The sequence below is a fragment of the Sus scrofa genome, chromosome X (genome assembly GCF_054392235.1).
Source record: "Sus scrofa isolate SSC_HxYL_T2T_F1_AM1 chromosome X, Sscrofa_HxYL_maternal_Yorkshire_Landrace_v2.0, whole genome shotgun sequence".
NCBI lineage: Eukaryota > Metazoa > Chordata > Mammalia > Artiodactyla > Suidae > Sus > Sus scrofa.
The window spans coordinates 49,588,472-49,603,216 of record NC_139401.1 but is presented as its reverse complement, the minus strand read 5'-3'; the positions used below and the strand labels follow the sequence as shown (position 1 = coordinate 49,603,216).

General features: G+C 52.5%; 1 protein-coding gene across 10 annotated transcripts in view; it reads right to left on the bottom strand.

Annotated features, from left to right (window-relative positions):
* Positions 1-348: 348 nt before the first annotated feature.
* Positions 349-14,745, bottom strand: part of LOC106506966 (uncharacterized) — a 28,566-nt gene continuing 14,169 nt past the window's right edge. For 5 of the 10 annotated variants that reach the window (XR_014835428.1, XR_014835426.1, XR_014835424.1 and 2 more), the window contains 4 exons: positions 14,495-14,655; positions 9,753-9,928; positions 7,522-7,631; positions 349-3,529 (listed from right to left, as the gene is read on the bottom strand). Coding sequence is in view for 2 of the 10 variants with exons in the window: in XM_021080074.2 (XP_020935733.1) it covers positions 7,578-7,631; positions 9,753-9,928; positions 12,658-12,772 (345 nt within the window). In the remaining 8 variants the exon portion in view is untranslated. Of the gene's footprint in view, positions 3,530-7,521; positions 8,707-9,752; positions 9,929-12,657; positions 14,658-14,745 lie in introns of those variants that run through there. The other 5 variants (XM_021080073.2, XR_014835430.1, XR_014835429.1 and 2 more) reach the window with 5 other exon arrangements.

Below are 14,745 nucleotides of genomic sequence, written 5' to 3'. Positions count from 1 at the left end.
CTCCTCTCCCCGACCCCAGCACTCCCCCCCCACCCTCGCCCACGGTCATTCCCTAGGCAACAGGGAAGACCTCACGATGTCTGTTTCTAGCCTGCCTGTCTCTTCACTCCCAGCACCAAGTCCCGGTGGTCCAGGCCAGCTGCCTCCCTCCAGTGCCCCTGCAGCGGTGGCCTCAACCTCCCGGAAGCCTCCAGCCCACGGCCTTCCCCACCGTCCACCTGGCCCCTCGCTACTCAGCCGACCCAGGGCTGGAGACTCTCCCTCACAGACACACCTCTTGGGTTCTTGAGTCTTCTTCCCTACTCACCCCCTGCTAGTATCAGACCACCTGAGCATGGAAGACAACGCTTTACAACTTCACTGAATTGTTTTATTGTTTTCTCTTAAATCCTTGACCAGGAGAGAATTGCTGTTCATTTTCACTTTCACCTACCTACACCACTGCATTACTCACTACCAATCCTCCTCCATTCTAACCACCCCTGACCCCAATTAATTCTTGAGAAGACATAAGCAATCCCATGGGGCTTCTCAAACTTCCTCATTCCTATTGCCTGTTTCTACCCTGGCCCTCTGCTGCCCTTATGCACACATGCTCCTGGCGGCACTCAGCCCCTCACCTCTGTCCAGGGTCCCGTGCCTTCCACCTCCTCAGGGACTCTGTCCTTGCAGTTATCACTCCTCTCCCCTGAACCATCACCTGCTCCCTCCACATCGGAGCATTCCACAACAAAGAGGAGACACCCACCTCCCTCACCACGCATTTCTGCAGCTACTGGCACATGATCTGTTGCCCTTCAAAGCAAAAGTGCCTCAACCTCTACGGAGACCATTACCTCCTCAACCCCCCTTCGGTGGAGCTTTTGTCCCTATCACTTCACACAATCTGGTCTTGTCAAGGCCGATCCACACTTCTTGATCCCGCAGACACTCTTCGGCGCCCCTTTTAGGCAACAGCCCAGGCACCTTTGACCATTCTGTTCTTTACCCTGTTTCTCTTTATATTTGGGGGGCGGGGGTTACCTGACAACACATTCCCCTGTTGTTGCCAACAAGGTACACATCCTACAGTGTGCCCCCTTTGACTGGGATGTGGTGTGGGAAGTCTTGGGTCAAAGGAAAGACAAGCCAAAGGAAAGAGGGTCCGCCCAAACCACGGGGGGGCGGGGCGAAGAGCCCGCAGAGGAAGTGCAGGCAGAGGTCAATCAGCTGAGACAGGGGAGGTGTGTAAAGAAATGAAGAGGGAGTTCCTGCTGTGGCGCCACGAGATTGAAGGTGTCTTTGCAGCAGCAGGGACTCAAACGTTGAAACCCGGGAGGGGGGGACACTGGCTTAAGGACCCACCTGTTGCTGCAGCTGCGGTGTAGGATGCAACTCCAGCTCGGATTGGATCCCTGCCCTGGGAACTCCATGTGCCCCAGGACACACAAAAAAGAAAAAAGAAAGAAATGAAGAGGGGCACCAAGGGCAGGAGGATTTCACCGCATTCCATCACTTGGGACTCACAGGAGAACATGCTGTACAATGACCCAAGAGTGTCTCTGGGCAGAGAGATGGCTGCAGTTCAGGAGTTTTGTTTTCTGGAGCTGATCTTGGTTCCTACTGTGGTGCAGGTGAGATCCCAGGGCTCTGCATTCCCCGAGTCCAGAGCCAGGGGGTTATTACGGAAGCCTAAGCAGGCACTGGAGAAGGTGAGCCTGCAGCTGAGGCTGTGGAGTGGACGCCCTGGGTCTGCAGATGCCAGCAGAGTGAGCAGGGCTGAGTCCTCCTCAGAGCTCCAGGTCCCCACCAAGAGGAGAAAGACAAAAATGCAAGTTTCACCAGCCCCACCCATGGGCAGTGCAGGTCAGGCTACCAGCTCCCTGGAGGGGAGGGTCATCCTTCCCTCAGGGACCGCCCAGGCCACCATGAGCAACACCGATGTGTCATGTTATCGGTCCACTTCCCGCATCACCACGAGACTTGTAAGTGACACACATACTCCTTACCCGTCTTGGAAAGAAGGGAGGTGGGTTGGAAATGCGAGCCTGAGCGTTTCCGCCAGAATCGACTGAGCGAGCATTTGTGTATGTGGACCGTTCGCTTGGTTGCATCCAACCACGCTTACCTGATTAGAAACCTATTCAGTGGGGTTTCCCCTTCCTACTAACCGGTGTGGAAGGTGGACCCGCGCGAGGAGGATCAGATCAGTCAGGGAGGATAAATACACCGAGATGCCCGGGAGTCTGAGGAGCATGAGTGAGCCTGTGATCTCGGCATCCCCTCCCCACCGGCTCCTCCTGTCAACAAGGGTCTGCGAGGCAAGAGGGGGGCCTGGAGGGAGAGGATGGACGTCTTCCTGCAACCCCACTGCTGCACTGAAGCCACCGCTCCCCACCACCTCAACCTGAAGACACACCTGTGAGGCTCTTCCCAACTCTCTCCATCTGTCCTCTCTATTCAGCTGTCCTGAGGATCCTTAGGAGTTTCTAGAAGCGGCATCCTGGGTGTTTTTCCTCTCATTTGGGGGACAGAAACTGACAGCCCCTGACAGCACACAGCCTTCTGCTTCTACTCACCTGCGTCTTTGATTCCTTTCAAGCCAAGGTTCTTGAAAGATGCTCCAGGATCATCCTTATTTGGTTCCTGCCCAATGGGCCCCCATCCACGGCACACCCCCTTGCCAACGCCTCCCAAGAGTTCCATGCGGCCGAACCAGAGAACCGCTGTCAGTCCATTTTTCAAAACACTTTCCTTTGTCAGAACCTGGGACAGCAGCCCATTCTGGCTTTCCTCCTCCCTCACACTCAATCATTACTTGTCTCACTGTCGGTCCATTTCCTTTGACCCCGTCCTAAATCTTGGGCTGGTTTCCACCCTCTGGCCTGTGCTCTTCTCATGCTATACATGATCCTTGGGTGACCCCCTCACCCCCACCCTCACCCCAGAGCCTTTACCCATCTGACATGTGCACCCCGCAGCATGCGGATGGCTTTTCCCACCACCAAGGCACCCAAGAAATCTCAGCTGGTCCCCAGAGGTCCCCGTGCCCCTGCCCCACCACTGCCACAGGCCGGGACCAACGAGGCATCTGCACTCAGATCTCCCACAAGCCCTGCACATCTGCTGGTAGCCCCAACCTGTGTTCCCGTCTCATGGATGGGCACTGCCATCCACCCAGTGCCTTGCACCCAAATCCCGGGGTTGCCGCTGGGTGTGATCTCCATCGGGCCCTGACTCCCTTGGACCTGCTGTGGCAAGGGTGAACCCTCGATCTTGACGTTGCCCAGGACGTGGGGACCTTCCTCTGTGAAACCTCGTTCTTGGTAGACACACTCTGAACGCGTCCTGAGCACGGGCCTGTGCCCGGTTTTGGGTGGGCCCTCACAGGACCTCCAAGGAGAACCTGGGCACGTGGTCCAACGCGCCTGAGGCTGAAAGCCTTGTCTTTTGCTAGAACTCACCAGACAAGGTCTAAACTCGATGAGTCAGGACACGGCAGTGTGAGCCCATCCTTTGGGGATGCGCAGGTGAATCTCCAGAAGAGACCCTGAAAGAGACAGTTTGGGGAGGTGGGTGTTCATGAAACAATGGCTTGCTCAGTTGTATTTTTCACAATAAACACCCTGGTCCTCCTTGGTCTTTGACTGAGCAGGGAGTCAGATTGAGCTCCTAAGTTTTAGGGAAGTTCCCGTTGTGGCTCAGCGGGTTAAGAACCCGACTGGTATCCATGAGGGTGCGGGCTGGATGCCTGGCCTCGCTCAGGGGGTTAAGGATCTGGCGATGCTGCAAGCTGTGGCGTAGGTCACAGATACAGCTGGGATCCTGCGTTGCCATGGCAGCTGCAGCTCCAATTCGACCCCTAGCCCGGGGAACTTCCATATGCCCCAGGTGCGGTACGAAAAAGGAAAAAAAAAAGGGGGGGGGACCCCAAACCAATAACAATAATGATAAAACGTTTTCCAAAGCAAATCAGCACCCTCAGCAGATGAGGCGAGAGCTGATCCTTCTACATGCATGGATACAATTCCCAGCATCTTTCATTGTCAGAGAACTCTTCTGATCTGGTGCATGAAGTTATGCCTACAGTGTTTCACAAACGTTTTCAAGGAACTGAGCACAAGGCACCTGACGAGAACTAAAAAGCACCTAGTTTCATTAGCCAATGCAGGACGCTAACTGCAAAATTTTGGTTTCGGGAACAGGGAGAAGAGCTGGTACAAGGTCACTTTTAAAACACATGTTTCCTTGGACACGTTGTCCCTTTCCTCGGCCAGAGACATGTGGCAAGCGTAGCAGGTCAGGATGAAAGCCTGCCTTCCTTTCCTTGTAAAGAGGACTCTCAAGTGTCCGATCTTAGGTTTCCTCCTATAAGGATGGCTCTGTTTCCAGAGCTGCAATCTTGCCTTTCCTAAGGGAACTTCTCAGATAGTGCTCATGCTGGGACCACAGTCCAGACCTGCTGCCTCAGACTCTCCTGTTCCTGTAAAGCCTCCCCAGGGCAGATCTGATGCACAGCTTAGGCTGAGACGCACAATCCCGTGCTGATACCCCTGTCCTGGTTCTCGATGAAACCTTGGACTTCATGTTTGCTACAAATGAAAGTTTTTCCCTTGTGTGTCTTCTCTTTCAAGAGCTGTCTTTGGCATACTGATTTTATTTCACAGCCACGTTCAGAAGCATTTCAGGGACTCAGGAATGTGTCCACGCCCCCAAGTCCCCTTCCATACCTGGTCCCCAGGCAGGAGGAGGGAAGGGGAGGGAACGGGCCTGGGTCCTGGGGGGAGGAGGCTGGAGTTCCGTTGCCTTGGTTACTGCCCTGCTGTGTAACCCCCGCCTGAGTTGCTGAGCTCAGCCGGGGCCCTTATGGGGTGGGGTGGGGGGGGGGGTGGACACACAACCCCCTCTACACACTGCAAGTCTTCCTGTGACCAGAGGGTGGAGCTGAGGGCTGAGATCGGTTCCCAGGGAAACGGACGCTGGGGCCCTGGGATTGGAGAAGAATGGAAAAGCTCCTAGGTGGAATTTCAGACCAAGGATGAACTGTGGGAGCCTGCCGTGAGCCACTGAACTGTGCTCACACAAAGGGTGCCTGCGGATGAACACACACAGACACACGAGTCCATGTGCGCTCCCCCAGCAATTCTGTCCCGTTGGCCCAGTGGCTCCATCTGGAGGGAGCGTCTAGCACACATGGTGGAGGCAGGACCCAGAACATGGAAAGAGGGGGGGGATCCTTATTGTCACAACATCACTGGCATATCTTTTCCTGCATGACTGACTTGGACACTGGCATTACATTTCCTAAACAGCTTTACTGAGGAATAAGTTACTTACCACAAACCACACCCACGCAATGGGACCAATGCAGTGACTTTCAGCAAATTTACACAGTTGTGCAACCATCGCCACAACCCAGCTGTGGGACATTGCCAGCACCCCCGAAAGAGTCCCCTGTACCCCTTAGCGGTCAACTCCCCTTAGTACCTCCAGGCCCAAGTATCCTCTAATCTAATTTCTGGGTCGGTTGATCTGCCCTTTCTGGGTATGTCATGTAAGTTGACTCCTGCAGTAAGTGGCCTTTTGCATCTGGGTTCTTTCGCTTAGCATAGTGCTTTGGAGGCTCACCCATGTTGTAGCAGCAACCGGAAGTTTGCCCCTTTCTATCCATCGGTGCGATTCTACTGTATGGGCATGGCACATTTTGTTCCCATGCACAAGTTGACAGACCTTGAGAGGGTTTCCACCTTGGGGAGATTACAGTCAATGCTGCTGTGAACATCTAAGGACACATATTTGCATGCACGTGGGTTTCCTTTTTAATTTCTCCATGATGTATTTTCTTTTTTCTTTTTTCCTCTTTAGGGTCACACCTACAGCATATGGACGTTCCCAGGCCAGGAGTCGAACTGGAGTTGCAGCTGCCGGCCTACACCACAGCCAAAGCAACGTATGATCTGAGTCACGTTTGCAACCTATACCACGGCTCACAGCAATGCCGGACCTTTAACCCGCTGAGCGGGGCCAGGGATTGAACCCTCGTCCTCATGGATACTAGTCGGGTTCCTTGCCACTGAGCCACAATGGGAATTCCTAACTTCTTGATGATTTCATTTCTGGTTTTGCATGATCCTCCAGCTGGAACCTTCCGTCAAAGCTGGATAGAAGTGGCTGGAGCAGACAGCCTTGCCTCGTCCTAGATCTCAAGGGGAAAGCATTCATTCTCACGGTGCTAAATATGAAGCGACAGAGCCGATGTTTCTTGAGGATGTCCCACGTCAGAATGAGGAAGCTCCCTTCTATTCCAAGTTGCCTGACTGTCGTCACCATGAATGGGTTTTGAATTGTGTCAAATGCTTTTGCTTTGTCTATGGAGATGATGACAGGTGGTTTTTGTCCTTTACCATGTTAATATGCTGTTTACCTTAACTGAGGTTGACTGTTATTCCAACATTGCAATCCTGGATAAACCTCGATTAGTTATGTTTCACAGCCCTTTGCAAATGTTGCTGGATTTGCTATTTTCTTTTTCTTTCCTTCCTTCCTTCCTTCCTTCCTTCCTTCCTTCCTTCCTTCCTTCCTTCCTTCCTTCTTTCTTCCTTTCTTTCTTTCTCTTTCTTTTTTTTTCTGTGTAGGGCTGCACCTGGGACATATGGAAGTTCCCAAGCTAGGGGTCAAATCGGAGCTACCGCTGCCGGCCTATGCCACAGCTCACAGCCACGCCAGATCTGAGCCAAGTCTGGGACCTACACCACAGCTCACGGCAATGCTGGATCCTTTAACCCACTGAGCGAGGCCAGGGATCGAACCCGCATCATGGATGCTAGTCGGGTTTGTAACCCACTGAACTACAATGGGAACTCCCTGATTTGCTGATATTTGGTTGATGATCCGTGTATTGCTATTACTGATAGATAGCAGTCTAAAGGTTGCTTGTGGTGTTGGTGGCAGGGTAAAACTGTCCCCATAGGATGAGTTCGGCAGGAAATAGTCCCTTGTCCTTTATATTCAGGATGAGTCTGTGACACATGGGCATTGTTTCTTCCATAAACATTTGATAGACTTCAGCAATGAAGTAAGCGGACCCAGGACTTCCCTTTGTCGGAAGGTTTTCCACTTAATGATTTAATACCTTTACTTGCTATAGGTACATTCAGATTTGCTATTTGGCCATCACACCCTAAGCCGACTCCCCGTCACTATTTTCTGGCCTCTGGGTGCCCGTGGCTCAGATTGCGGCCCAGAATCCACGACATAGGTGGGTGTTAGCTCTCTGTCTGATTAAAGACTCGGCTCCTGATGGCGGTGACTGGCTCTGCAACTCCTGCTCACCAGCCAGCCAGCCTGGCACGGAGTGGGCATGGAAGGGACACAGTGAAAACCTTCATGATTGGCTAAACGACTGACTGTGGTTGGCAGGACTGATCTGGGTTGGCTGCTGGAGCGAACCCATCACATCACCACCCTGGTGAACTTGTGCCGGGTGGGGATGGTCACCCCTGCCCCAGTGCACTGTGGGCAGGGTCCTGTGATGTGTCTTACCCGGATGGGGTGCCGCCAGCTGGGTAGGTACACTGCAGTCACCGGCTCCTCCCACTTCACTCCAGCCTTAAGGGCGGGTATGCTTGCTCGGTGATGGTCAAGAGTGTGGGCTGTGACAGAAACAAACTCACACCTGCATGGCCTATTAATGGATGACAACAGAGCCAAGAACATACAACAGGGAAACGGCAATCTCTTCAACACATGGTGCTGGGAAAACTGGACCACTTCCTTACACAATATGCAAAAGTCAACCAAAAATGGATTAAAGACTAATGTAGGACTTGAAATGAAAAAAACCCCTAGGGGAACTCAGAGCCCTTATGTTCTTTGACGTAGGTCTCTGCGATATATTTTTGGGATGGGTCTCCTCAGGCAAGGGCAACAGAAGCAGATAAGCAAATGGGACCACGTGAAACTAAAATGCTTTTACCCAGCCAGGGAAACCATCAACAGAACAGAAAGGCATCCTGCTGAAAGGGAGGAGATATTTGCAAAGGATATATCTAGAAAGAGACAGATATTCAAAATTTATAAAGACTCATAGAACTCTATATAAAAAGAAAAAAAAAATACAAAAAGGGGAGTTCCCGTCGTAGCTCAGCGGTTACCGAATCTGACTAGGAACCACGAGGTTGCGGGTTCAATCCCCGGCCTTGCTCAGTGGGTTCAGGACCCGGCGTTGCCATGAGCTGTGCTGTAGGTGGCAGACGAGGCTCGGATCCCACGTTGCTGTGGCTGTGGCGTAGGCCGGCGGCCACAGCTCCGATTCGACCCCTAGCCTGGGAACCTCCATATGTTGTGGGAGTGGCCCTAGCAAAGGCCGAAACAAAACAAAACAAAAAACAGACCAAAAATGGGCCCAAACCCTGATAGACATTTTTCCAAAGAAGATCTACTGATGGCCAACAGGCCCATTAAAAGATGCACAACACCACTAATCATCAGGGAAAAGAAAAGTCAAGACCACAACGAGATATTTCCTCCTGCCTATTAACTGGCTATTATTGAAGCAGACAACGAAGGGGAAATCTTGGCGAGGATGAGGAAAAAAAGGGAGCCGTCATGCACTGTTGGTGGGAATATAAATTGGTGTAGACACTGTAGAGAATAGTATGGGGTTTCCTCGACAGAGAAAAACTAGAACTACCATATGATCCAGCAGTTCTGCTTCTTGGTGTTTATCTAAAGAAAACAAAACAAAACAACAACAACAAATAAGAAATCAGAAAAGATATATGTACTCCTCTGTTCACTGCAGCATTATTCACAAGAGCCAAGATATAGCAGCAACCTAAGTGCCTACTGATGGATGAATGGACAAAAAAGTGTTGTGCGTTCGTGCGTGTGTGTACATATACATGATGGAATGTTCCTCAGCCGTAAAAAAAGAATGACATCATGCCATTCGCAGCAACACGGAAGGACCTAGAGGGCATTATGCTAAGGGAAATAAGTCAGACAGGGAGGAAAGCCATATAGCACATGATTACACTTCCATATGGAACCTCAAAAATAAATCAAGCGAACACAGAGAACAAAGCGGAAACAGAGTCAGAGGTACTTCCATATCTAACTAACCGGTGGCTGCCAGAGGGGAAGGGGGTTAAGAGATACAGACTTCCAGTCATAAACTACATAAATCAGGGGAACGGAACATACAATGCGGGAGAGAGAGTCCACAATATTGTGATAAGTCTGCATGGTGACAGATGGTGGCCATACTCATCGTGGTCCTCATTTCATAATGTATAAACACACTGTGCACCTTTCTGTGCACCTAAAAGGAATATAGTACCCCATGTCAACTTTAACTTCAAAAGTCAAGTGTGTGGGCTCTGAGTCCTGGATGCATACGTCTGGGTGTCCCTCCTCCTCTGATGGCCTGTGTGACTCAGAGCGGGTCCCCCAACCTCTCCGTATTCCACTTTCTCGCCTTGGCAATGAGCACGGAAACCTTGCAAAACGAGGGGTCTGTGAGAGGGGATTAGATCAGGGGATAGAGAGACACATGGAGAATACTGCCTGATACCTGGTAAAGGGTCAATAAACGTGGAATGCCACGTTACCCTTGCTAAACACACCCCAAATGACTGTCTGAATTTAGACCTTTGACCTTCAGGAGGAAAAGCCCTTCCTTCGACCCTCCGGCTGGGAGACAAGCCTGGCAGGGTCAGGTGAGCTGCCGCGCTCCCTGATGCGACCACAAGTTCGGAATCCAATAAACGTACCTGTTCTCGAGCCAGGTCTGTCCGCAGAAGACGCGTGGGTTTCCTGGGGACACCTAACAGCACAGGCTGACAGAGAGCAGAATTTCTTCCGTTCAGAAGGATCCCACGGGCGCTTGCTGGGTGCACATCACTGGACGTTGTGTGTGGGGAGAAAGTGGATTCAGCAGTCACGCCTCCTGCGAGGAAAAGGCACAAGTCCTAACCCCCAAGACCACTCCTGAACAACTCAATGAGGCCGAATGTGGATCCCATGCAGCAGCCGTGAAAGTGCGATTCACACGCACCGACCCTGAGGACTGTCCCCTGGCCCCCTACGCCAGGGCCACCAGCGCCAGCTGCAGGACCAGCTGCTGTAGACAGCAGACCCTGCTTACAACTCTCCCTGGGCCGGAGGGCCCCTTTCCTTCCTGTCCACCTGGGCCATGTGAAGGCCGGTCTGGCCGCAGAGCCACCAAGAGTGACCAGACGGTGTGCTCTTGTGCCCTCCACCCTGCACTGTTGCAAACCTACGCAGTTGAGAGCGCCTCTTTACAAACTTGGATCTGCTGCTCTGGGATTGAAGGGTAGTAACCTCAGACTTCACCTAGCACAGAACAAGATGAACAAACTTGGATTCTGATGTTAGTTTCCTTTAGTGTGTGTATTCATTTGCTATCAACAACGACAGAAGCGGTCAGAAGGTCCTTCAAGGGAGAAGAGTCATTGCTATGGAGCAGGAAGACCTTCACGTCCGGTGAGCTCCTCAGGGTTGCAAGAACTGACACTGAGAATTCCGTGAAATGGTGAACCACCCCACCCCTCCCCCAGTTCTGGCTCCACACCCCCTCACCACGGCTTGACTGGCCTCATACCATCAAAGCTGGAGCTCAGCCTAGCACACGAGCCTTCCGCCTTCCGGCAGCCCCAGCGCTGCTTCTTGGAGGCAGCCAATAAAATGGCACAGAAGCACATGGACATCAGCAAAGCATGCATAGTACAGGGACACTGGGTACCCCACTGACAACGAAGTAGGGCGGGAGACAGGGTGTGACAGTAATAACACGCATCACGGAAGCTCTGATCTAGGAGCGAAGGTCCACTAGGAATCCATCTCCTTTGCCATAGGATGCCCCAGAATGATCCAGAAATTCCAGGCAGGAAAGATGAGGACCTTCCTGGGATCAGATCAAGTCTCATGCTGATAGGGTTTCCAATGCTCACTCTGCGCTTGAACCTCCTCTGGCTACTGCTCGCTGTTTGGTCCCCAAAGGAAGGCCCGCTCAGGATGTGGCAACACACCAGCACCCCTGTCTGAATCTGTTCAGGTCTATGTCAGGTGGGGATGAGAGTCTCACTTTTCGCCTAACCACCGTGCTGGGAGCCTCCGAAACACTCTTCCGCTTTCCTGTCGCATCTCTAGTTGGAGGTTCTCCCTCTCTCCTGCTGGTGAAGCACCCCGTCTGGCAGAAGGCTGGGCGGTTTGGTACCCAGGCTGAGGGTCAAGGCACTGAGGAACCTGAACTAGGGTCTCCCAGGAGGAAGGATGCCTGGCCCCGTTCCTCTACGCAGGCCTCCCAGAAACACTGGGCCTATGGCTCGGAAAGGGAAGCAGCCCCAACTCACCCGTGGACACAACTGGCACAGACAGAACGGAAGCACAAGACAGAAGCTCTCGTCGGTTGTTGGTCCCCAGGTGGGAGACCCGCAATGGAAGTGCCAGCTGCCTGCTGAGAGCTCCTCCAGGCGAGGGGGAGAAGCTGGAGGACTGGGCCAGAGAAACAGAGAGCCTCTAGGGCTGGACAGAGATGTCTAGTGGGACGTTGAAGTTCATTGCTGGAGCTCATGCAGGGTAAGGCCCGACCTGCAGCCCGCCCCGTGGCAGCATCCGCAGTTGTAATGACGGGGAACGAACGTGCCAGCACATTTCCATGAAGCTTATGACATATTCACAAGTAACACCCTTTCGGGTGGCCTCCTCATCAAGAAGGATTAACCCCTCTTCAGGTGACAGCGGGCCGAGTAAAGTTCTCAAGACCATACGACAGCAAGTGGCAGAACGGGGCTGAAAGGAAGGTTGCCTAGAATCAGAGCTAGTGTCCTTTAGCAAGATGCCATACTGCTCCGCCAAAAAAAGGAAAAAGGGAAGGGTAAGGAAAACAGAAATCCAGACTCAGTGGAACAGGAAGTCTGCTTTGGGCTGTGAGCCAAGAGACAACAGGCCTAATGGGAAAGGTAATTCACAGTCACCCACATGAAGTGGGTGGCAGGGCGGGCTCAGGCACGGTGCACGTGTACACAGACAGCAGTGGGAGTGCAAAGGAGGGCTCGGGGGCGGGGGGGAAGAAGGAGCAGGAGAATCACAGAGGCGAGAGGAAGATGGGGACAGCAGTCTCCTTCCATGAGTGACAGCGCCCACGTGGACCTGCCCAAAGACACTGATTGGCACTGTCCATCCGGCTGAGGGCAGCCTGAGTGATGGCCACTCCTCTGACCCAGGAAACAAAGGAGCCGGGCTGTCCGGGCTGTTTTCATTCAACAAGTAGTCACCCAGGGTGCTTCTGTTCATCAGTGCCCTCTGCAAACTGCCCAATGCAGCTGCGAGTTTGGGCAGACCTCCACCCTGAGAGGGAAAAGATTATCCAAGATACGGAATAAAGGGAAGAAAAGTAGGGAAGAGACGGACCACTGGAAACTCGGGACAGGGTGGCCGCAGCAGACGAGATGCCCCTCACCCACTCAAAGGAACTGCAAGTTGAGCAGAGGCTGTTCACTGCTCACTCACTGGCAAAATGTGCTCAGGAGAGACACGGCTGGTGTAATAGTTATGAACGAGGAAGGGCAATGTGGGTGTTGCACCGGCACCATGGGGTTCTGCACGGGGTGGGGATACAAGAAACCACACCTCCCGGAACAAGAGAAAACGAACCTGAGAGATGTGCTCTAGACACTCTTTCCGATGTGTTGTTTCCAACAAAGGGCCTGACCCTAGCACAGCAGCTACACCGCTCTCTGTGTGCACCCCGTGTTACTCGTGCCATCATCACTCACAGGACGACAGAGGTCAACGTGTTAGAGCATCTGTGGGGCACCAGGCTCCGGGATCCGTGCTTTGGCAGACTTTGTGCGCACAGGCTCGTTTCATGCAGGAAGATGGGCCTGGAGGAGCTCACAGTCTGGTGGGCAGGGAGCTGAACTGAAGACAACAGGGAAGCCGGCGTGATGAGAGCCCGGGCTGGTGGGAGACGGCGGGCCCTGGGACACAGCCCAGAACCCTGGAAGCCAGGTGGTCAGGCAAGCTCCGCCTGGAGGGCGGGGGTGCAATCATACATAATATTAGTGTCCCTATCTTCAGATGAGGTAACTGAGGATCAGAGAGGGTAAGCCTACTCCCACTCAAGGTCACAACCACTGGGGAGTGGTCGCGACCAATGTTCACCCAGGTCTGTTAAAATACAAAGGTCCCAGCACTGTTCACCACACCGATCTCTCCCTCTTAAAGGACTCACCTGTTTTCATTCGCATTCACCACCTTATACGTCCTTTGGCTCTACCTACTACCTAGATGCATACATAATCTTCTAACAAAGCACAGATTTCCTCTTGGCACCTCGACCCCCCACTTCATAAACATTACAGTTTCTCAGGCTGCACGTCGGCCCCGCCTAAACCGAACGTTCGCATTTTGAGCCTGCATCGCACCCACATGCCGGATAAAGAAAAGGGATCCCTAGGATCTGCCGTTTTACTTACCCATTTCATGCAATGACAAGTACAATGTGCAATGTCGCCAATATTCAACTAAAAACAGTAAAACCACTGTTTCCCTGACACGACCACTCACAAAACAGTTAATCGAATGCCAACAAGTTCTAGGCAGGAGACTCCCTTCCCAGAGGGAGCTGGTGTAATACTACTTCTTAAAATATGGAAATCCTTTCTTCTGGTGCGGCTTCTCTGTTGCTGGCACTCCAAGAGACCAGGCACAGGCCATTTCACTTTTCTCTTTTTGAACACCGAGCAAGCAAAATAACCCCAACGCATAGACAACGTATGCAACACGCCCAGTAGGGATACGTCTATGTAGGAAAATGGTGTTGGAAATACAAACGGAAACCCCTAATTAATCTTACATCCACATTTCTGGAGGAGCTGCCTGGTGGCTCAGCAGGTTAAGGAGCCGGTGCTGTCCCTGCTGTCGCTCTGGCCGCTGTTGTGGCACAGGTCCCACCTCTGGCCCAAGAACGTCTGCATGACACAGGCATGGCAATAATACAAAACAAAACAAAACAACAAACAAAACCCCAAACCAACCCTCTCGAAACAAATTTCTGGTACAGTGCAGGTCCACTGCCCAAGATCCCCTGCTTTCCAAACAAGACAAGAAAAGATGCTCTCCTCCTTTTACTGCTTCCACACTGCTGCAAGTTGAGTCAGGTGATAAAAGTTGTCGGAATAACTGCACACCAATGCAGGAATCTAAGAGCCTATCAAAAGTATGTCTATTCCTATGTCACATCATGACCTCTTTAACACAGCCTCGAGAAAGAATTTCTCTGACGGTCCCATAGGGAGTTTCAACTACCTCGCTCTCGGGTTACCAATGGCAACCCCCAGCTAGAAAAGAACATTAGCCATACCCAGACTGTCCGACAGCAATTCTGATCCCGAAGAGATGAGGCGTCGGACAGAAACAACTCTTCTCTCAGAGAGCACCTATCCTACTTGGCTAAAGAGAATTCTGGTCCTGAGACACGAAGGCGTACCGGTCTGGTCCTAGGGAGAACTCTCCCTCCGTCTGCTGTCGGTTCCTCTGTCAGTCGCCTGCGCTCGCTCTCACGCACGTTCCTTCTCCGGATCAGGTTCCCGCCAACCCGGTGCCAGCGGACCGCCTCCCATCCTTAGCCCAGGCTCGGAATCTTGGCCCCTGGGAATAGAAGGGTTAAGACCACAGAGGTGGGGGGGTTGGTCCTCCGGAGTCCTAGAGAGGTTACGCGTCCCAAAGGGGAGGTGGAGT